Source organism: Amphibalanus amphitrite, unplaced genomic scaffold, assembly GCF_019059575.1.
Source record: "Amphibalanus amphitrite isolate SeventyFive unplaced genomic scaffold, NRLGWU_Aamphi_draft 001270F_arrow, whole genome shotgun sequence".
NCBI lineage: Eukaryota > Metazoa > Arthropoda > Thecostraca > Balanomorpha > Balanidae > Amphibalanus > Amphibalanus amphitrite.
This window is the reverse complement of record NW_024882763.1, coordinates 145,793-166,921: the sequence shown is the minus strand read 5'-3', so window position 1 is coordinate 166,921 and position 21,129 is coordinate 145,793. Positions and strand designations below refer to the sequence as shown.

The 21,129-nt window shown below is 53.7% G+C and overlaps 2 protein-coding genes across 3 annotated transcripts; one reads left to right on the top strand and one right to left on the bottom strand.

The window, feature by feature from the left end:
• Nucleotides 1-1,136: 1,136 nt before the first annotated feature.
• Nucleotides 1,137-18,000, bottom strand: LOC122371707 (WD repeat domain phosphoinositide-interacting protein 4-like). 2 transcript variants are annotated; one of them, XM_043348270.1, is made up of 5 exons: nucleotides 17,658-18,000; nucleotides 8,415-8,595; nucleotides 6,096-6,260; nucleotides 4,945-5,209; nucleotides 1,137-2,629 (listed from the first exon to the last, which is right to left on the bottom strand). In XM_043348270.1, exons 2-5 carry the CDS (start codon nucleotides 8,588-8,590, stop codon nucleotides 2,192-2,194), a joined length of 1,044 nt encoding a protein of 347 aa, XP_043204205.1. In that variant the 5' UTR covers nucleotides 8,591-8,595; nucleotides 17,658-18,000; the 3' UTR covers nucleotides 1,137-2,191. The 2 variants fall into 2 exon arrangements, with proteins under 2 accessions (XP_043204205.1, XP_043204206.1); XM_043348271.1 differs by having other exon boundaries at nucleotides 8,415-8,600; nucleotides 17,658-17,985.
• On the top strand, nucleotides 15,550-16,242 carry LOC122371692. Its single transcript, XM_043348207.1, has one exon. The coding sequence runs from the start codon at nucleotides 15,550-15,552 to the stop codon at nucleotides 16,240-16,242; it is 693 nt and encodes a 230-aa protein (XP_043204142.1).
• Nucleotides 18,001-21,129: the final 3,129 nt, after the last annotated feature.

Below are 21,129 nucleotides of genomic sequence, written 5' to 3'. Positions count from 1 at the left end.
TCAACTTGAAAATTTGACCTCAGGTCAAGGTCATGACCTGACCGGAAAGGGTCATGTTGCATATCAGTCGATCCGTATCGTCGAGCTGAACACATCTAAGGCGTTTTCATCGCTCTAGCATGCCTCTATCAAAAGTTATTTGCGAAAAACTGTTAGATACCATTCGTGACCTAAGATGACCTCAGGGCATAAACAAGGGTCACGGACACCATTTTCATGTTCAGTGTGTCTAAACCACTTGTAATTCGGTGTTTGGGAGTGCTTATATTGTCTTTCATCCAAAAGAGGCGCATTTCAATTTTCTCCCATTGACTTATAATGGGGAGGTCGCAAAATTGACCTGACCTTAGGTCATCAATATCAAAATTCTGAGATATACATTTTGTACATGCTATTGCTCTTAGCAATCGCTGAAAGTTTCAAAGCGATCAGTCACTCGGTGTAGCTATGACAGACATTGAAAGTTTTTATGAGGTGAGGTCACTTCAAGTGACCTGGTGACCTGACCTTGAAAGACCTTGGTCTGAAATTTTCACAACATGTGTAGAATTGATGTATGATAAGGTGTACCAAAAACGGCGGCGCTCCGCGCCGCCGTTTTTGAGATATTCGCGAAAAACCACAAGGGGGGGGGGGGTGTTCAAACACCCCCCCCCCCCCAGCAGGGCGCGGGTTAACGTCGATCACGTTGATCACGCCCTGACCACATACCAAGTCACTAACCAGAGTAGACACAAAAAGTGGCGATTCTGCTTCGACTCAGGCAGCCTTGTGCGTCAATCCGAGCCAGAACTCTGACCGGGTCAGTCAAGCATACCCCGACGTACTATACCATTCATGCGCGAACAGTTTCTGACAAAGTTGCTATATAGTTTCGCCATTTAGCGAAACCAATGCACAGGCGGCAAAATTATTCAGTAATTCTTCTATCCAGCTTGCGCAGGGAAATCACTTAAATCGGCCGTGTTATCGAGTATACCTACGGACGCAAAGCACATACTACTCTACCTTCTACGATCACCGATACGGCACTAGCATGTGAATGGTTTCACTTTCGTAAGACGGTTATGTGAGAACAATGCATTTCATACGACGGCTTCTCAACTTTTGAAACAACTCTAGAAAATACAGCCGAATCAAAATACATCCGGATGTTTTATTTTTAGCGCAGGCGACGACAAAAATACGATGATAGGCTTGCTTATGATATACGCAAAAATACCCTACAACTATAATACGGCGCATTCCTTACAAAGTACCATGCCGGACCGGCGTGTAATTGTTTCACAAATAAAACCGGAACTCTCCGGTGTGGGTATTTCCTGTTCGCCCATTCGATGGAACAGTGACTATACAACAGGACTGAATCAAACAACTGAATCGAGTGTGGCATTTCGACTAGAACTCACCACAAACTAAACAACTAACCTATAGCTGGTTAAACTTGCGTGCGAAAGCGAAACAATAGATATATGAATGCTCATACGAGGACAACTTTCACACAAGCTATGCTAGTCGAAATGACGAAACGACGAAAGCCATCTTATTGCAGGCAGTGTGCATGTAAACGCGTGATACCACCTCCACATACGTCATAAGATCAGGGGGCTCACACAAAACCGGAAAGACTCGCAAATTCGCACTGTTCCCTGGAATAATTCCACAGTTATACCCACATATCTAACACTCGAAGCACACCAATCAGCATGTGTGCCAAATTGTTCATTACCTACTCACCACGCTATCAGCATTCAGCCCCGATCGAATCCGCCTGACCAGCCCAGTTGCCTAAAATTCCCACCTAGCTGGCAGTGACAAAATCCTGCCACACGGTTAAAGCACACAGCCAACGTACTTACAACTGGCAGACATTCGCGAAAGACCATTCGATCGTAAAATGTCCTCTGATGGTAGCGTATTCAACACTCTCTTCGTGCAACAGGCGAGCCGGCCTGGTCCTTGCTGCAGTTTCACTGAGCACTTTACCACACTATGCATGTTCCAGCCCCATTCCACAGTGCTCAAATATAGGGTGTTCTTCACTAAACACTTTATCTTCAACATACTCACCACACTTAGTACAGGATGGGGTATTTTTGCACTTTCCACTATTGTCTTCGCAGTGTAGGTACACGATATAAGCCTCACCCAACCCACATACGATCCGAATTCTTCTCTTTCTTGTCATCCCTCAGAAGTCATTTTTGCCACACACATCCAGATACACGTCGTAGGCCTCCCGGTTACAGCTGCCGTCCGCCGTGAACACGTACTTGTGGAAAGTGCCGTCCAGGCAGACGGCGTACACCGTGCCGGCGGCGCCGAACGCGCAGGCGCACGGCCGCTCGGCGGGCACTGTGCAGGTGGCCAGCGCCCACTGCGACTCCAGGTAGCGGCCGCGCAGGCCGACACGGCTGAGCGCCGAGCGCCGGTTCAGCGCCGGATCGCGCACGGCGAACACGTGGATGGTGCCCTTGTCGCTGCTGCAGCACAGGTAGATGCTGTCAGCGCTGAAGGCGATGCAGTGGAGGACGGCCGTGTCGGAGCCGCGCCGCAGCTCGGCCACCAGGCAGCGCTGCGACACGTCCCAGACGCGGATCAGCGTGCCCTTCCGGGACGCGGTGGCCACCTGGCGGCAGAGGGTGCGCCGTCAGAGGGGCGGTGTCAGAGGGGCGGTGTCAGAGGGGTGGCGAACGGGAGGAGCCATGAATGTGGGGCAGCTGAATGGGAAGGACAGGCTGGAAAGTGGTAGGTACGGTACGGGATTTTGAATGGAATGATATACACTTGGTTGCAAAACTAATTAATGCCGGTATACATGTCACGGCCTTTATCGGGCGTCATTTTTAAGTGGACTGAGAAGTTCAATAAACACGAAAGATAGGACTGCGCGCAAAGGTTTTGGAGACTGTCAGGATGAATGCAGTCAAAACCTCATGAAAATGTCGGCATTGTAAGCTTGTCTTGCTAAAGGAGTGGGGAGGGGGCTGCTCGCCCTCGATAAAAAAACAACACTAACACAAAAAAAGCTTCTTCGATGCAAGACATCCACTCAAGATTAAATTGATTAATAGGAAGCGAATATCTTCGCTGGATAATGAAAAACTGCCAAGAAAAATAGAGCGTACAAGCCAGATAAAAGCATTATGGAGACGTCGCAAATAGCAACGGACGGGACCGGTCAACTCGCTGGTGTCATCTATCCACAAATATCAAAACTCGTGACTGATATAGATGTCGCCACACCTCCAAGTCGACGTTGACGTCACGGGCTATCGACGCCCACAGCTGACGGCCCGCACCCAGCCCGGAGTGGAACGTGCGTGCTCAGCTGGCCACACCGCGCGGGGGGACGGGGAGGGGGGGGCAGACATGACCCCGGGGCGGTGATCCCGCCGGCACCAGCCTTGGCACACAGCCGCCCGCTCTGCTGTCGTACTGCCCCAGTGTGACAGGGCGGGCGCCACACAAAACCCAGCTGTCAGCTGTCACTGCGGAGGAAACCCGTACTGAAACTCTGTTCAGCCGGTGAATATGCCCCGTCAGCCGTCACCCACAGCGCGGCGCCCCGGGCGGCGGCGGTTAGTTCACCATTCAGACGATAGATGGCTCTGTGTCTCCTGCACCAGCTGGGGTAACGGACGGGCATACCGAGGCTGATGTGATGATGCAATGGACTGGTTGGCCGGCTCGAGCCCTGGGCCCTGTTTCACCGGTGATAGCAGCACGCTAATATCAAATTGCGCGAGCTGACGTAATGTGATGAGGTCACACTAATGACGTTTCGTGTAATCCGTGAGCTGCGTTTGGAACAGAGTCGCTGTCTCGTTGAATTGCGTTTGATACATTTGTTTGATCGCACGGCCGTGAAGATGTTAGCAGCAATATTTGATGACATCACACAATTTGACGACGCCATGGTTTGTTGATGTTTCCATGGAAACCCAATTTGACACGTGTGATAGCAGCGTGCTGCTATCACCGGTGAAACAGGGCCCCGAGCGGATCAGCAGGGCCGGCGGCCACGGCAGCCGTGCGTGGGGAACAACAAACCCGCTGACCTAGTAACAAACACAATATGAAGGAAAACAACTACAAAAGCAGTTACTCATGCTCCGAGTGCAAATAAGAAATACGTAGATGACGCGGAAGCCCTAGCATCTTTAATTATTAGCAGACCTGACATGTTTACGCTGCCAAATTTCCCTTTCGTTGTCCTTTACATCACGACGGCCGAGGTAGGATTCCGTTCTTGCCGTGTCTAGCGGAGCTCCTAGTGTATTGGTAGGAGAGGATTCTGGGACTGGCCGTCTCCCGGCAGCAATGTGGCGGCAGCGGTCAGGCCAAAGGTCAGCAGCCGCCTCAGTGGTTTGGGCGTCAAACCGACATGGCGCCAGCACTGACACATATACAGTATACACTCGGTTCTGTCCCCCGACGGTGGCCTGGGTGCGGCAAATATTTGTAACCGTGGATCTACACAGGCGTGGTAAGGCAGAACGAAACCGGTGATGCCGCGTGAGGGCAGAGCCAGACACAGGATTTGAAAATCACAAAATTACCTCCATTCCTTGTTTTCCATCCTCAGGACAGACAAACCCTTCTCCTCCACGCCTCTTTCCCCTGCTCCGGGGTGGACGGGCAACTTTATCCCATGTGGGATTGCCCGTGAGAGCACGCGGCCCCGTAGCCGGGTGTGGTGAGTGCTTGGGGAGCTAGTCGGCCTGTCCATTCGGACGGGCTCAGCCCCGGCGACTCTCTAGGGTGTCTGCCCAGACCAATGTCTCCCACTAATTCCTATCATCCTTCCGGCTCTGAAATGGTCTCGTCAGACCGAACGGGCCTAACCCAGCAAAAAAAAGTACATACACTTCACGAGCTTCCTAGGTTTTGACGAGCTCTCCGCCCCCCCCCCCCCATCCTCCCTTCTCCCGCTCCACTCACCAGACTGCCCTGCTGGTTGATGGCCAGCGCAGCCAGGTGGCCCTGGTGGGCGTTAATGGTGACCGGCGCACACGAGACCTGCGCCTCGGTGGCCGACAGGTCAATCAGCTGCAGGGCGCCCGTCTTGCGCGCCGGGAAACAGAGCAGGTGGTGGTCACTGGTGGAGAGCGGGCTGACCTCGCAGAGACCCAGCGGGTTGTCGGCCGTCTCCACCGTGAACAGACGCTCGCACGGAGACGGGAACGTGAACACGTGCACCTGACGCCTGTGGGGGAGGCAGGAGAAAGGTGAACAGAAAGGTGAACTTTGAAGCAGGCCTTCAAAGCGGCATGGTGGTCACGAGGTGAATAGGTGAATTTCCGTGGTTACGTGACTTGCGATACGTCTAGTATTTTGTGTCCCAATGCTAGCTTAGTCTAATCGGCACACAAACCACGCCTGGACTATTATTCCTTTAATTGTTGGCCAGCTAATCAGTCAGTAGTTTATGGGCGACCCTAGGCGGCCAGCCGCCTACATTCTGCAGTGTTACACAACGAAAAGAAACTTCTAGGTAATACAGAGCAGCGATTATTCAATGTTTTTCGTTAAAAGATAATACAGTGCGATTACACAGAAAAACAAGCAATCAATCAGCGGAGAGATGATAACGCATTATTAGAAGAGCAGTCTAATGCCAAAACTTAGACCACGATTGTAAGAATCGTGTTTCGAGACATTCACGACAAAACTGTGCTGTTTATTTACTCAAATAAAAAAGTGCAGCGGATTCATTGTCTGGCGCTGCCAATATAAATACGAGTGATTGTACTGTATAATGTAGAAGCTAAGAAGCGAGGAGTGAGAGAATCCATAAACAAACGACACACCAGATAATATAAAAGGCAGACGGGTCAGCCGATCCGAACAGATCAATTTATACAAATTACAGATATGGGGGTATGGTATCAAATAACGGTTCACTACTATCCTTACCCAGTTACCAATTAATCTACGAAAACATCCATCTAACCTGGCCTGATCTAAGGGCACAGCGTCTCACTACTGACTCAGCCGCTCACCTCAGAGCCACGATCAGTCTGTCCCGGCGCATACAGCCCTCTCACCTCAGAGCCACGATGAGCCTGTCGCGGCGCATACAGCCCTCTCACCTCAGAGCCACGATGAGCCGGTCGCGGCGCATCCTGACGGCCAGCACCGGGGCGCTAAAGGTCAGCTCCAGTACGAACTGGTCCAGGGCCGCGTCATGGATCAGCACCGTGTTGTCGGCGAACCGGGGCGTGGCGCCGCCGCCCACCACCGCCAGCAGGTTCGACCTGGGGGAAGGGTCGGGTCGGGTCGGGTCAGGTCAGGTCAGGTCAGGTCAGGCGCCGCCGCCCACCACCGCCAGCAGGTTCGACCTGGGGGGCAGGGGTCAGAGCAGGTCAGGTCAGGTCCGGCGCCGCCGCCCACCACCGCCAGCAGGTTCGACCTGGGGGCAGGGAGGGTCAGGCCAGGTCAGATCAGATCAGATCAGGGTAGGTACTGTTCGTTACACACCACCGCCAAAAAGTTCGACCTACGGGACAGAGGTCAGGTCAGGTCAGGTCATGTACTATTAACCCGCGCCCCGTTGGGCTCTGCCGAGCAACGCGCCCGGTTGGGGGGGGGGGGGCCATTTTGGCCCCCCCCCCTAAGATCTCGAGAACCACGCAACATAGCGACAAGCGGTAAACGGCGTTGGATAGCCCCAACGGGGAACTACCTTGTGACCCAATTTTATTGACCTAGGTCAAACCGATGACGTCACAGGTCAGGTCAAAGGTCCAATTTTCACCGTTTACAGGCACTTCAAGAAATGCGTTGTAAAATCGAGTAAAATGCATTTCATTGAAAATCATCGATGGGGAAATGTTCTTCAAACACATATTTTGCTATTTGAGGTCACTGATACCAGGTCAGGTCACAGAGGTCAGGTCACGGGGGGTCACAATATGAAAGTGTCGTGTGATACATGTTTTATGGTCCATTTTACATGACAAATGCGATTATATGGGTCAGGCAGCCTTTGGGGCCAGCTTAGATCACGTTTTGGTCAAGGTCAGGTCAAGGTCAGGTCAAGGTCAGGTCAAATTAGGTCAAATTTCAAAGTTAATATTTTTGCATAAAATGGGTATCGAATCGATGCAGCTCGTCACGGGGAGTTCAATGGTGGTCTTTGTTTTGCCGTACGAGGTCTAGAATTGCTAAAAATTGAGTTCAAAAATTTGACGTCATCATTTTTGAACAGTTTTTTCGCTATAACTTGGCCAAAAAACGAGATATCGATCTGAAATTTGGTATGTATATAGAAGAGCGCTGGGACTATCACATATATTCCGGTTTTTTCGAAATTCGGAAAAATTTTGGATTTTTTCAAAGTTTTTCTAAAAAAATCAATTTTTTGAATTTTTTTGGGGTCAAAAACCAAAAATTTTGAAAATCCGAGATAGCAGTTTTGTAGCGCCGCTTTTTGTCTACTTGACCATATAAAGAACTTTGAAATTGCTTGATAACTGTAGATTTGGTGAGCGTTTCAAAATTGCATGTTTTTTGCTCATTTTTGCTCGAACATGACCTCAGTTTGACCTCAATAACTCCTGACCTAAGGTGACCTAAGACTTGAAATTTGGTGTGAAGGTGTCAAATTGATGCCCGGGAAGGTACTGAAAATTTGGCGGCGCTGCGCGCCGCCGTTTTCTTGCTATTCAGGAAAAACCACAGGGGGGGGGCCAAAATGGCCCCCCCAACGGGGCGAGGGTTAACCATACCCTACACACTATCAGGGTTGGAGATTGGACCTAAGGGTAGGTAATTGTCGGGTCAGCTGGAGTTGTTCAGACCTGTGTCAAAATGCTTCACCTGAGGACCTGATCACTCTCAGTGCACACAAGCATGTGATATAAAATGCAAGTAAATAATTAATAATTAAAATATTACACGGAGGCGGTCAGTTATATATCCGACAAATGTCAAATGTGCCTGCATATACAAACACACCCTTCTCACTTCGCCGTGCAGATTCAGATGTTTACCGAGCTCAATTCTGCTGAAAAGGTCTCGAACGACGCAAAAACAGGTCAGATACAGCGACACATGGTTGCTGCTGATGGTACATGCTACGCTTAAAAAGAAAAGAAAAGTAAACAAAATTAGTTCATAATTGATGCACCAAGCAGGCATTATGCATATAACGTTACGACACAAAATGACCCAGAGCAGAGCACATTTCATACGATTTTTTTCACCTATCAAAATAAAAAGCACCGTCTGTTATTGTCACTAATGACTGTGCATCACACAAGACCTGTAAAGAATATCAACCTTTCCAAAAAAGCTGTGTCTCAATTTTCACACATAACCTTCCCACCAATCTACCCTCTCACCGTCTCTACACTCTCACCCTCTCACCGTCTCTCCATTCTCACCCTCTCACCATCCCCGTCTCTCACCGATCTAGCATCTCGCAGACGCCGATGCTGCCGAACCGGAGCGGTCCGTGCGCGGCCAGCTCGGCCAGCGGCTCCAGGTTGTACTGCCGCACTCCAGAGGCCAGGGCGCAGCAGAAGGCGCTGCTGTCCTGGCTGAATCGCACCGAGTACACCTCCTCAGAGGGCGACGGACGCATTGTGGCTGTTCTGGCGGGAAGGGAAAGAGAGCGAGAGGTTAGCGTATGGAACGGGTAAACTAAATGACTGGGGGGGGGGGGGGGCAATCAGAACGATTAATACGTTTATCTCACGTTGTAAAGAACCATACTCCCATCCTCACTCTATCCCGCAACCAATCCCACCGCTGAGTGCACAGTCTGTCAGCTCTCAGACCAGTCTACCAGCCCGGCTCGGCCCGTCAGCTCAGTCAGAGCAGCGCGGCTAACTGTCCTCAGGGGCCGCAGCCATGCACAGTCGCCGCGCCCGGAATCTGCACCGACAGGCATGTGTCAGCGTGGTGAGGATTTCCAGACGTCCGAGCATACCGCGGTCCGAACCCACTAACGAGCTCCCGTCCCGGTCCCGCCACGGCAGACGACTGGACCGGGATCGAAATTATCACACAGAGAGAGCAGCTAGAAATGCAGACTCGCCGGTCCGACTCCCCTAACGATATCCCCGTCTCGCTTCGGCAGACCACTGATCGGGATCAAAATTATCACATAGAGAGAGCAGCTAGGAATATAAGGAAAACAAACCTCGCATTCGTATTGGCTGCAGGTCAAGCACCCCGGAAGTTTCCATACGCTGTTTCCGGATCTACCCAAATTGACAGGGTCCCAGTCAAACATTGCAACGGACTGACGCCAGGGTATAAACGGACGGATAGTGTGTGCGTATGGACGGAGAGACGATTTAAAACGATTGCCCCATCTGGATAGTCACAGGGCTGTCAATCTGTCACACTGCCCGATTATCATGCAGTGATCTACTCCGATTAGCTACCAGCAGTAACTGTGACGCAGTGATCTGTGATGATTCGATATGTGATACAGATGTTTGGTTAGCCTCGATCAGCTGTGTGGGCGTACAAGTCGTCTCGGGTACCCAGAGAGGACCGCGGCGCACGGACTGTCCGCCTGTCAGCCAGCTAGGGAGGGGGGGGGGGGGGGGGGAGGGACACTCGTCTCTGTCGCGCCTCCGCTGGAAATGTCCGTGTAATCATTGGTCGCCGAGCGGAGAGGCCATACGATCTCGGTAAACAAACGAGCCGGCCGGGAGCTGCAGCGGCCGCCCCGAACCGCTAGGGACCTCGTCCCACGGTCGGGGCACCTCGGGCTCGGTGGAGGCCCGAGGGACTGCTCGAGCTCGGGTGGGACTCGGTCAGTCGTCAGCCTCGTTCAGGACAAAACATAGCAGTTATAAGTCCGGTCGAGACCAAGCTGCTTGGGTAGAGCCAGTTGGGACCAAATAACACCTCTCGGAAGGGAGCACTCGACCACTGGACCAGGCGAGACCGCACAGCACCCGACGAGCAATAACAAGCAGTGTAGCGGCGACCAGCGTCACAGAGAACCCGTCCGCGCCACGGGCCATGTTCCCAAACAACATTTACCCGTCGAACTAGCACAGCCGTCTCCGAGCTGACATCACCCATTGCCACATCTGCTGCCGACACACGACTCCGTCCCCCGCACGGCGACCCATTGCCGGCGCGTGATTCCAGGACACGCCAGACCGTGCCGCGGCATAGGGCGTGAGATCCACCCAGCGGAAATGTACGCCGGAGAGTACCGACCACAACATGAGCGGCGGCGGGGGCGGGGGACAGCAGACGGCCGAGACGGACAGCTGAGGGCGGCGGGAGGGTCGGCCGGGCGCCGGTCACGGTCGCCACCCCGGCCGCCTGGTCAGCCCCGCTTCTATAAACAGAGGGCGGCAGCGGGGCGGCGGCGGCGGCGCGGCGGCCGCACAGCCAGCCATGCGTCCGTCGGCAGTGCACGGCCCGTTCGCCGGCAGGACCTGGCTGGTCACCAGTGTGCCGCTGCCGCCCAGCCGCGTCAACGTGCTCGCCGGCCTGCGCTCGTTCGAGGCGCGCATGGCCACGCTGGTACCGGAGCAGCGCGAGCGGCGGGGCCGCCGGCGGCGCCCGGCGCCCCCGCCGCGCGTCTCCAGCCTGCGCCGGATGCGCGGCACGCAGAGCGAGGCCGACCTGCGGGAGGCGCGCTCTCGGCCCGACTCACCGGCGTCGGCGTACAGCGAGGACCAGGCGCGCTGCTCCACCATCGCCAGCATCGACCGCATCCTGAGCTCGATGCACAGCCTGCTGGACGCCGGCGGCGGCCCGGAGGCGGCGCTGCCGCCGCCGGCGCTGCCGGAGACCATCCCCGAGGAGCCGGACGTGCCGCCGCAGCCGCCGCTCCGGCAGCTGCCGCAGCTCGACTCGCAAATGTCGCTCGACGAAATGTTCACAGAGATCGAGACTCTGTATGACAGTCTGAGAAACCAGAACGCCAAGGGCGGTGGTGGTGCTGCTGGGAGTGGTGATAGTGATGGTGCCGGAGCGAGTGGTGCTCAGGTCAGTGATACTGGTGGTGAAATTGCTACCGGCAGATGTTACCCTAACGAGATACAATGTGAGAGATTTAGTGAGGGATGTGATGCTACCAGTGGACCACGCGCACTAGCAGCGAACCCCGCCACAGAGCCCCACACCAGCAACATCACGCAAGACCCGATCGGGACAGAGTCGCGCCTCGACCGCAGTCCCGCCTGCCACCGCGCGCGGAGCGTCCCCGCGGACGTCCAGCGCAGTCAGAGTCTGACGGCCGGGTCGCGGTCGGGGCGCGGGGCCACGCTCTCGCCCCAGGTCTGCCGACAGGGCGGCGCGCGCCGCTCGGCCTCCGCCAGGACGTGCCGTCCGCCGGCGCCGCTGCCGCCTCCCGCCGCGGAGGACGAGGTGCAGTACGACGTGCCGCGCTGGCCGCAGCCGGTGCCGGTGCACGTTCGAGGTCCGTCAGCCCCGGCTGCTCTGCCCTCGCGGCCTGTGGCCGGCCGCCGCTCCCCGCCCGAGGAGGTGGTCTATGATACGCCGCGGCCGGTGGGCGGCCGGCCGCCGCTGCCGCTGCCGCTGGAGCCGGCCCTGCCGCCGCGCGCCGCCACTCTGCCCTCGCCGCCGCTGCCGCCACCGCCCCCGCCGCTCCTCCTCGAGACGTTCAGCTCTCTGCCCGGGAAACAGGCGTCGGCTGTGAAACCGAAACCAGCCATACCCGTGCCGAGGCCACCCGACCTTCCTCCACATGTGAAGACCAGTGAGATCGCTTCAGGAAAGCTCGTGGTTCCTCTGCCACCGAAACCGCCCGCCCCTGCGCCTAAGAATTCAGGCGGTTCCTTGAAGCCGTGTCTTCCTGTGGCTCCCATGGTAAACAACCCGGACGTTTCTAAAGCTGATGTCACCGTGGCTCAGAAATCAGATGTCTCAGAAGCAGAGAAAACAGACGTTCCCGAAGCCCTGACAGAGGATAAGCCTGTGACTGAGAATCAAAACATTCCATCGTCTTCGGAACCCGCTAGCAGCCCGCTGCTTGCATCAGCTGCTCCTCCAAAACCAACGGTAGCCTTGGAACCTAACCCAGCGGCGTTGCTTCCAGCGTCCGTTCCAGTAACTGACCTCGATAACCTACCCGCCCCCATGGGCCCTCCTCTGCCGCTGCCGCCCAAGCCAGCCGCGCTAGTAACCAAGTCACAAATCACGACAGAGACTACAACCAAACCAACCGACCGCGGTTCTCAGGGGTCAGAGTCATCCCCACCAGCTGCCGAGGCCGGAGCGGCCGGCCCGGAACGGACGCCGTCGCCGCCGCCGGTCCCGCAGCACTCCGCGCCGCCTGATCAGGTACTGCCCTCCGCGTCCCTTCCGCCGAAACCTGAACTTCCTGCCTCTCTGCTACTGAAGCCAGAGCCGGCTCCAGCACCTCCGGATTCAGCACCAGCACCATCAGCCACCAGCTCCCGAAAGCGGCCGCCACTGCAGCGTCAGAGGCGCGTCAGGAGCCCCTCGGCGCGCTCTCGGCGCTCTCCCAGTCCGTCGCAGGGTACGCCGCCGGTGCCGGCGCACGGCGGCGCGCCCGAGTCGCCCCGGCCGGCCGTGCCGCGGCGGCTGGACTCGACGGCGCGTCTGCTGGAGGGTCTGACGGCGCCGCTGCCGCCGCCGCGGCCCGAGTCGCCCGCCGGCCACCTGTCCGCTGCGCGGCGGCGCGCCGTGGCACTGCTGCTCGACGACCAGCTGCTGCTGCCCGCGGCGCCGTCGCACGACCCGGCGCACGGGCCGCCGGCGCGGAGCACCCCGCGGCTCGGCCGCTCGGCCACCGCCGCCGCCGGCAGCGCGGCCCACGGCAGGAGGAGACGACTGGACACTCCGCCCAGCGAGGGAAAGAGGGAGCGGTCTCCGGCGGCGGCCAGCAGAGGGGTCACTCCCGAGCAGCACAGCGAGCTGTGCAACGGTACTCCGACAGCTCAGCAGAACTGTCACGACTCAGATCTGGACAACCCGCCCACCCCTCCGCCCCGAGACGCGCCTCCGGTCGCCACGAGCAGCCGCGGGGTGAGCCCCTCGCCCAACACGACTCTCAACACGACTCAGGACACCATCGGCAGCAGCTCCTCCCTCAGCCCGGCGCCGCCCATCTCCGCCGTCCTCGAAACGCTCACCAGAGAGGCGGATAACAACGTGCGTCACCTACCGACTGCTTCTGCCGTCCAGCCACCGGAGCGGCCCGGCCCGGCTCCGGCGGGTGTTGTTACCCCCATGGAGGGAAAGGAGGACGGACAATCACCTGTATCTGTCAGCGAGCGGGCGGAGAAGCTCCGGCAGCAGCTGGCGATTCGGCAGCCGGCGGCGGACGGCGCGGTGCACCGCTCCCCCGGCGGGTCTGCCCGGGAGGAGGGGCGCCGGCACGGAGACCACTGCGCGGTGATGTGACGGAACACCGTGTGACGGGGCTATCATGACGGGACCATGTGATGAGACTTGCGCGGTGGGACCAATGTGTGGCTATGTGAAAGACCAGAAAGTGACGGAAACACTGTGTCGCTGTGTGAATTGATAACAGTGACGGTCTCAGAAGACTAGATGCTGTGACGAGACAATTGTACCGGCATCCTCCCGGCGGTCTAATAACGGAGCACTCGGTAACGGGACCACCGTGTGACGGGTGTATGTGAAAGGACCACCATATGCTGTGTGAAAGGCTGCTCTGCGAAGGGACCAGTTAGCCGCGCCGTGGAGGACCAATTAGCTACGAGACCGCAGCGGGACCGTGTAAAATGATCGCTGTGTCACAAGAGCACAGCGGATCTGAGAAGAGGCGAATAAAACTGAGTCACTGTAAGTCGTGTTACTACGCCAGAACCAGAGGAGCAGTGACGTGACCGTGTGCCGGGACTCGTGCAAGGTGAATGGTGATGTGCTCTCCAAAAGAGCTTGGAACTGGAATATTGGCTCAGGCTGGCTATGGCACAGATGACCGAATAGTAAAAGTGAATTTGGGATGGTTAAGTGATAAACGCCAGTTATGCATAGTTCGGTGGCTGTCATGAAACAGAGGTTACGTCTGATGAAGAATATGAGCTCATGACAGTGTGTGCTACTGTATAATGTCTCACGAGCTGAATGTTCACCGACCAACAATGTTATGTTTTAATAAAACACCTGCGCTTACAACAGCCTCTCAGATATCTTCATCCTAAGAGCATAGTCAAACGCTGAACTATCAACGAGTATTGCTAGCCGAGGATTATGACCAGATATCGCCTGATGGTGATCAGAACATCGAGACGCTCGTTACTGTTACACAAGTGAAAGGGTCCCAGTTATAAACTAATCTTGAACATTCCAGGAAATCGTTATGGCTCCTTGAGCCCAGCGTGCTAGACCGACATTAACACGTGCTGTTTTAGAGTCATATTTTTCCCAGGTTTATGTTTGTAGATATAAAACTTTATCGGAATTCACTGGGATTGTATTGCGTATGCAAGTCCAAATATTTCGGCCAATATTGTTTGGCCTTGGTCCAGTGACCAAGGCCAAACAATATTGGCCGAAATATTTGGACTTGCATACGCAATACAATCCCAGTGAATTCCGATAAAGTTTTATATCTACAGACATTAACACCTTCATTCTAGCTTCACACATATGGTGAGGCTGGTAAAGCAGGGCGATCTGAAACAAACGTAAGTCCGAGCAACGCAAACTAGGCGGGCCGATATTTGGGTCGCGTCTTTGCGCTGCACTTGGAAGACTATTATGCAAAGCTGAGTGAGATACGCCGGCAGTAATTTGCAGAACGCTTACAAGCACTCCATTGAGAAGGGCATTTCAACTGCAGTTGGAGTGACTCCTGCCTTTGTTAGTTTACATCAGGTCACTGCTTAGTACTTTCACCATGAGCACAGCTGATCTCTTGTGATTGCCATACATACTGATGCTTTTGGATTTCAGCTATAGATGTCAGCACTGTACAGTGTACTGCAGCCATACGCTGCTGCCTGCCTGCCAGAAGGGTCCAGGTCGAGCTATAAAATAATATATCGACAAATACCGGGTGTTCCGAAAAAAGTGTCACGATTTTAGTCACGTGCGATTTCCGTAAAAATTGTCCGAAATAGTTTGGCTTAAGATATGTTGCTCACAACCCTTGTCGATTTTGGTGGACAAAACGGTTCACCAAAATCTACGATGGTTTTCTCGCCAGAACAAAAAATCAAAATCGTCCGATTATGGTTCGAGACGAAATCGTACGTCACCGTCCGCCGCCGACTTCGACGCGAGTGTGACATGGAAACTCGAGATCTGCCCTGCAACAAACTCATTGCAAGGTTTGTTAACCATTTTGAGACAACAGGTTCAGTCCTGAATACTCACAGGGGCAGCAGCGGCAGGCCAGCATCGGTTTCAAAGTCCCCAGAGACCATCGCGGCCGTGCGAAATTCCGTCATTGCCAGTCCCAAGAAGTCGCTCCGTCGACGCTCTCAACAGCTCGGACTTGCTAAAACCAGCGTAAGACGCATCCTATGCGACGAGCTAAAACTGTCATCGTACATAATATCCACCAGACATAAGATGACGGATCGGGACAGGCAAAAGCGGCAAGTCATGTGTCAATGGATCTCCAACAAGATGGAGAGGAACGCGCGGTGGGTGAACCGAGTCTGGTTCTCAGACGAGGCTCACTTCCACCTGAACGGTGCGGTGAACAACCACAACAACACTTTCTGGGGTAACTCACCACCGGAAGAAGTAACGGAGAAGCAGCTGAAGGGCCCGAAGGTCACTGCCTTCGTGGCCTACAACGCCACTCACGGCCTCCTCGGTCCCTACTGGTTCGAAGAAGATGGCCGGACCGTCACCATCAATGGCGAGCGCTACCGCGAGGTCATCCGGGAATTCTACGCGGATCTGACCGATATGCTCACCGATAACCAACTGCAACAGGCATGGTTCATGCAAGACGGAGCTCCGCCTCACACTGCGCGTGAGAGTATCGAATGCCTTAAGGAGCTGTTCAACGCTCGCCTCATGTCTCTCGGCACCGCCCATGAGTGGGCTCCCCACAGCCCTGATCTCAACCCGCTAGACTTTTGGCTGTGGGGGGCTGCCAAGGACACTGTGTACGCAGGCAAGCCCAAGACACTGGTCCAGCTTAAGCAGAACGTCGAAAGATACCTGCATCAAGTCGGTCCCGAGACTCTGACGAAAGTCGCTGAGAGTTTCCAGGCCAGAATCAAGGCGTGTCTCAACCGCGGTGGTGCCCATATCGAGAACGTGAACTACAAGAAGTTCGCGTAAACTTGTGATCGCAGGAACTCCTCTGCCCTCTGGCAAGGAGTTATAGCACTGATACGAGAGTAACCTTGTTGAAAAACGACAAACGTGAGCTTTCATATGGTGTATGTTTTAATGCGTTAATACTTGTCAAGCGTTTATAATACACGTTTGAAACTGTGACACTTTTTTCGGAACACCCTGTAAAGAGAAGCCAAAATAGTGCAAGGCTGGCAGTTAATTAGTACAAATAATTATTACAAAAAGATAATAATAAAAGGCAATAAAATAAACAGAGCTTATTACCACTACAACGCCAAAAATGACAAATTGTACTTATTTGACACAGATAGGCATTTTTACTGTAGGGGCAGAGTTGACTTTGAATTATTTGTCACATGTACTACTTAAATCTTAGATATCATCTAAGATCTAGAGTTGAATGAAAACTAGCAACTTATTCAACACGTCATAGTAAAATAGCTAATAAGTAGGTAATGAAGCTGAAGAGTGCATTGGGTCAAAGTTTTCCAAATCAGTTCAGCAATTCAAAATTACCTTAAATGGCAAAAAGCAACAAAAGTACGACATTTTATAAGGCATTCAGTCCCTTTAAAACAGTTTAAGAAGAAACTTGAACTTGAACTGGCAAAGATAAAGATAAGATGACAATGAATAGTGTTTTAACGGTCAATGACATCATAATTATGTAAGAATCTTACAATTCAAAATTATTGCAGTTTTTTCAAAAGTATTACCATTTAAATACAAAAAACTAATGAAACCAAAAGTATTTCAGCTCAGTTGAAAGTTTGGAAAGTGCACAAATTGCTGAACTGTAGCCTGCATTTGAATTTGATACATATTTAGTATTTACCTACATTGATTAAACTTGTCTTGATCTGAGGACAGTTTTACCAACAGAAAAATAGCTGCCTGCCCGATTTTTTTTTTTTTGCCTTAGGACCGCTTCACATATGGAGCGTTAATGCGATGGGCATGTAGATGTAAGAGGATAGGGCTTTGCCATTTACTCTCCATATGTGAAGCCGTCTTCTTATGACAAAAAAAAATCTGGAACGCAGCTATTTTTCGGTTGGCAAAACTGGCAGTGGCCCCTGCTCCCCAAAATTTTTAACTCAATTGTGCAATCGATATAATATAAACTGCCAACAGCAGCCACATGGGTACAATGACAGTGATAAGCTCAGCAACAGGCTGCATATCAATGCAGGCACCTCAAGTCGAACACATCCAAGACATAGGCGGCGGAACGGGGAGGGCACCTGGGCACCTTGCCCCCTAATCCCTTTGATTTTGGCATTTTAACATTAGCCCTATGGGCGTTGCATCGAAAGAATGGGACCAAAAGTTGGCAGTGCCCCCCCTGCCCCCCTAAATTGAAGGTGTTCCGCCGCTACTGATCCAAGATCACTCACCTTGTTTCCAACGTTTCTAAACTGATACAAAGCAAAAGCCTTGGATGTTGTTGTTGAAGAGTTAGGGCGCGCAGGCAAGGCAAAAGCCTTGGAGACAAAGGAACTTTTGGTTTTCCCTCGACCTTGAACCAAGATCGCTCACAAGCCGTGTGCCTGCTCTAAAATAGATACCCGTAGAACCTTATTTATGCCTCCAGGATCAATAATCAAAATCAAAGGTACAATACATATCTCAAAAATGTCAAACGATAATCCATTCACCAACTATTTTGATGCCAATGCAAATGGCACTGCTTGGGCACTGCGCGTTGCCTGCGCCTTTCCATTGTTTTGGTTCAAGTACGTCACAGACACGCCAGGTCCGTATACAAAAAGGCTGCCAGATACGCTACCATATAAAGTTATCCTTCACGGCTACTTTCAGATTCTAGGGCCAAAGGCATTACAGGCCGAGCCGCTCCCACTGAGATTTCTCCGTTATGTTATATTGAAAATTGACTCACCTCGCGCTCTGCACTCGCTCGTAATGTATACGTATGTGGTAACATGACGGTCACGTGACCGACCTTTTGGGTAGGTACCCACTCCAGAGTGAAAAAATCAGAACTATGGAAGTTGCGAGGGCTCGGAAGGTCGCTATAAGTCTTAGGCGGCATTCGATGTCTCCCGGACGGCAAAGATTCTTTGCCGTCCGGCCAATCACGTCCAAGGTCAGCGGGGGCTCGGCTGCGGTTATGAAATGTGATTGGCCGGACGACGTAGAATCTTCGCCGTCCGAGAGACATCGAACGCGGGGCTAGTCTCATTTCCCTGTGAAAGATTCCCTGGCACTGCCAGTGCTGTGAAGTTGCGCTATTTTAGGACCGTGCAGAGGTTCACTTATGTCATGTCAGTGGCCTAGCCTGACCCGAAAATGCAGAAGATACGGCATGAATTAAAAGAAGAAAATACAATTTTTCAGCTTTCTATCGCCAGTGTTACGAGCAGTTGCGAGAAAACCGTAAAAAAGACTTGACACCATCCTTCGGCTTTCCCCCTTCGACCGGAAAGAGTTGAGCGTTTTTTTTATTTGACACGAATTTTGATTTTGATTCCATTTCATGATCCTTTGAACCAGGGGTGTCGATTTCTCAAAATGGTTGGGGGTGCTCAACCCCTGCACCGGGTGAAAGATTGCATTGCAGCTTTGCCATGGGCACAACCGTACAAGGCATGGTTGGGTATCCCCATAAGGTACTGATAATCCCGGGATTTCCACTAATATTTCCCAAAGGTTGAACGTTCTTCAAAATCATTCTGCTCGTCCTAGTACTTGGCTACCTCATTACATAAACATCTTTCCGAAAAAAAGTCGTACATTTGCCGGCAGCTCGGCAGCAGCCCCAGCACCTCTGTAATAAGGTGACAGAAACCGATTACCGCGGTTAGCACCGGTGCAGCAGCCCCTGCGGTCCACAGGGGCGAACATTGCGCGGGAGGCAACGGTATAGCTACGAGGCTCTGGCGTTAATCAGACGATCACAATAATCGCTAAAAAAATGACAGGTGATCGCATTTCGATATTTATGGGTTTACGATTTTCCTCAGTGGCGTAGCCAGGTGGGCCCGTGAGGCACATGCCCCCCCCCCCCCATTAGGTTCAGGGGCCCATCGGGTTATTCGGGCCTGAGGGGCACTGCGGCGCCAATTGGCCGCTGAGGGTCCAGGTTGGCTATATTTGGACTCAGAAGGGCCCCACAAGGCTCGTAAGAACACCTCATGGGCCCACAAGTACCAACATTAAGATCTTCATAAGGGCCCAAGCCAGCCTCTGAGGGCCACTTGCCGGCCTCTGGGGGTCTTAACCGGCCTATAGGGGGCCAGCTCTAGGAGCTGCACACCCGCCTGTAATGGCCCCACACCCATTTCTCTGAGGGCCCCTATAACGGCGACTGTGAGGGCCCTCACCGGCACCCCTGAGCGCCACACCTCTGAGGGCTCCACACCTCTAACTCTAAAGCCCTACACCTATGCCTTTAAAAACCCTACATGGGCAGTTCTGAGGGCCCTTGTCAGTTACCAGCGACCCTGACGGCCCCACACAGGTGACTCGGAGGATCCCAGCGGCGTCTGAGCGCACCATGCCAGTCTCTGAGAACCACACAAGGCTCCTGAAGGCACCGGTGACCTCTTGATATCTTCTTGTCGGCCTATGAAGGGTCCGTTCCGTAACAGCAGTTCTGAGGGCCCCACGCGCGCCTGTGATGGCCCTAAACCAGTGTCTCTGAGAGCCCCCACAACGGCGCCTGTGAGGGCCGTCACCGGCGACTGTGAAGCCCCCACACCGGCGCCTCCAGTCCGAGGGCCCCACATTGCCATATCTGAGGGTCCCACACTAGTGCCTCTTAAGGCCCTATATCGGTGGCTCTGAGGGCCCAACATCGTAGCTTCTGAAGGCCCCACAAGTGCGCATGTGACGGCCACCCTGCCACCGGTGACATTTGAAGGCCCCACACCGGCGACTGAGGGCTCCATCGGCGTCTAAGTCCGTTCCGGTCTCTAAAGACGGCCCCACAGGGTTTCTGAAGGTACCACCGGCATCTGATGGCCCTTAGCCGGCCTCTGAGGGCCCGTCGCCGGTCTCTGGAGCCCCCTGCTGGCGCGTACCCCCCCCCCCTGCTGGCTTGTAAAGGGTACGCGCCAGCAGCTCTAAGGGTCCGACACCCGTGTACGACGGACCCACACCAGTGTCTTTACAACTTAACGTCTTTTTTCGCTCTTCTTCTTAAAACTAACTTTTCTGGCTTTACATCTTTATTTCATGCCTTGTAAATTGCGTAATTGTTTTATTTTTATTAGTGAAAGACTGCAGAACAATTATTTTCCTCAAGCAGAGTTAGTGGGAGTTATTGAGGGACAAAATCATTGGGGGTGCCCGGAAAACCATTGGGGGTGCTCATTTGAGCATTGGGGGTGCTGCAGCACCCCCAAAGGTATACAAATCGACACCCATGCTTTGAACTTACCTTTAGCACACAATTTAGCAAATCCCATAATTTAAGGGACATAATAAGACTCGCCGACTCGTTCAGCGTGTTAAATGTTATTTTTAAATCATTGTTGGCCCATTCAGCGTCATTCAACACGTCTATTTCTGATGCCGTATCTGCACCTTAACCTTCCGTACGGTCATTTCAGCGTGAATCTTTTGGGCCACACCAGAGTAGGGCAGAACCGGGCGGCGCATCCCGCGTTCCGGCACCTGCCCCCTCCCCCACCCCTCCGGATTCCGCCCACCGTACCACCGTGTCATTGTGTCACGCAGCGTCGACACCGCGTGATAGGGGCTCCGACAGAGCCGCTATCCGCGTGCGATCCGTGTGCTCGGCGTGATACCGTATCGGGAGCCGGATCAGCGCGCCAGCACGGCGGACGGCGATTCCCATGTGAGCCGGCCAGCGGGCGCGGTGGGGAGGGGGGGGGGGCACCTCGC

What these genes read in the sequence shown, in the direction of transcription:
- LOC122371707 (XM_043348270.1), bottom strand. Translation starts at nt 8,590, where the DNA reads ATGCGTCCGTCGCCCTCTGAGGAGGTGTACTCGGTGCGATTCAGCCAG. An exon ending in GTCTGCGAGATGCTAGATCG is followed by an intron (nt 6,261 to 8,414) that starts GTGAGAGACGGG and finishes CCCTTCCCCCAG; the next exon opens with GTCGAACCTGCTGGCGGTGG. An exon ending in TCAACCAGCAGGGCAGTCTG is followed by an intron (nt 2,630 to 4,944) that starts GTGAGTGGAGCG and finishes CTCTGCCGCCAG; the next exon opens with GTGGCCACCGCGTCCCGGAA.
- LOC122371692 (XM_043348207.1), top strand. Translation starts at nt 15,550, where the DNA reads ATGTGTCAATGGATCTCCAACAAGATGGAGAGGAACGCGCGGTGGGTG.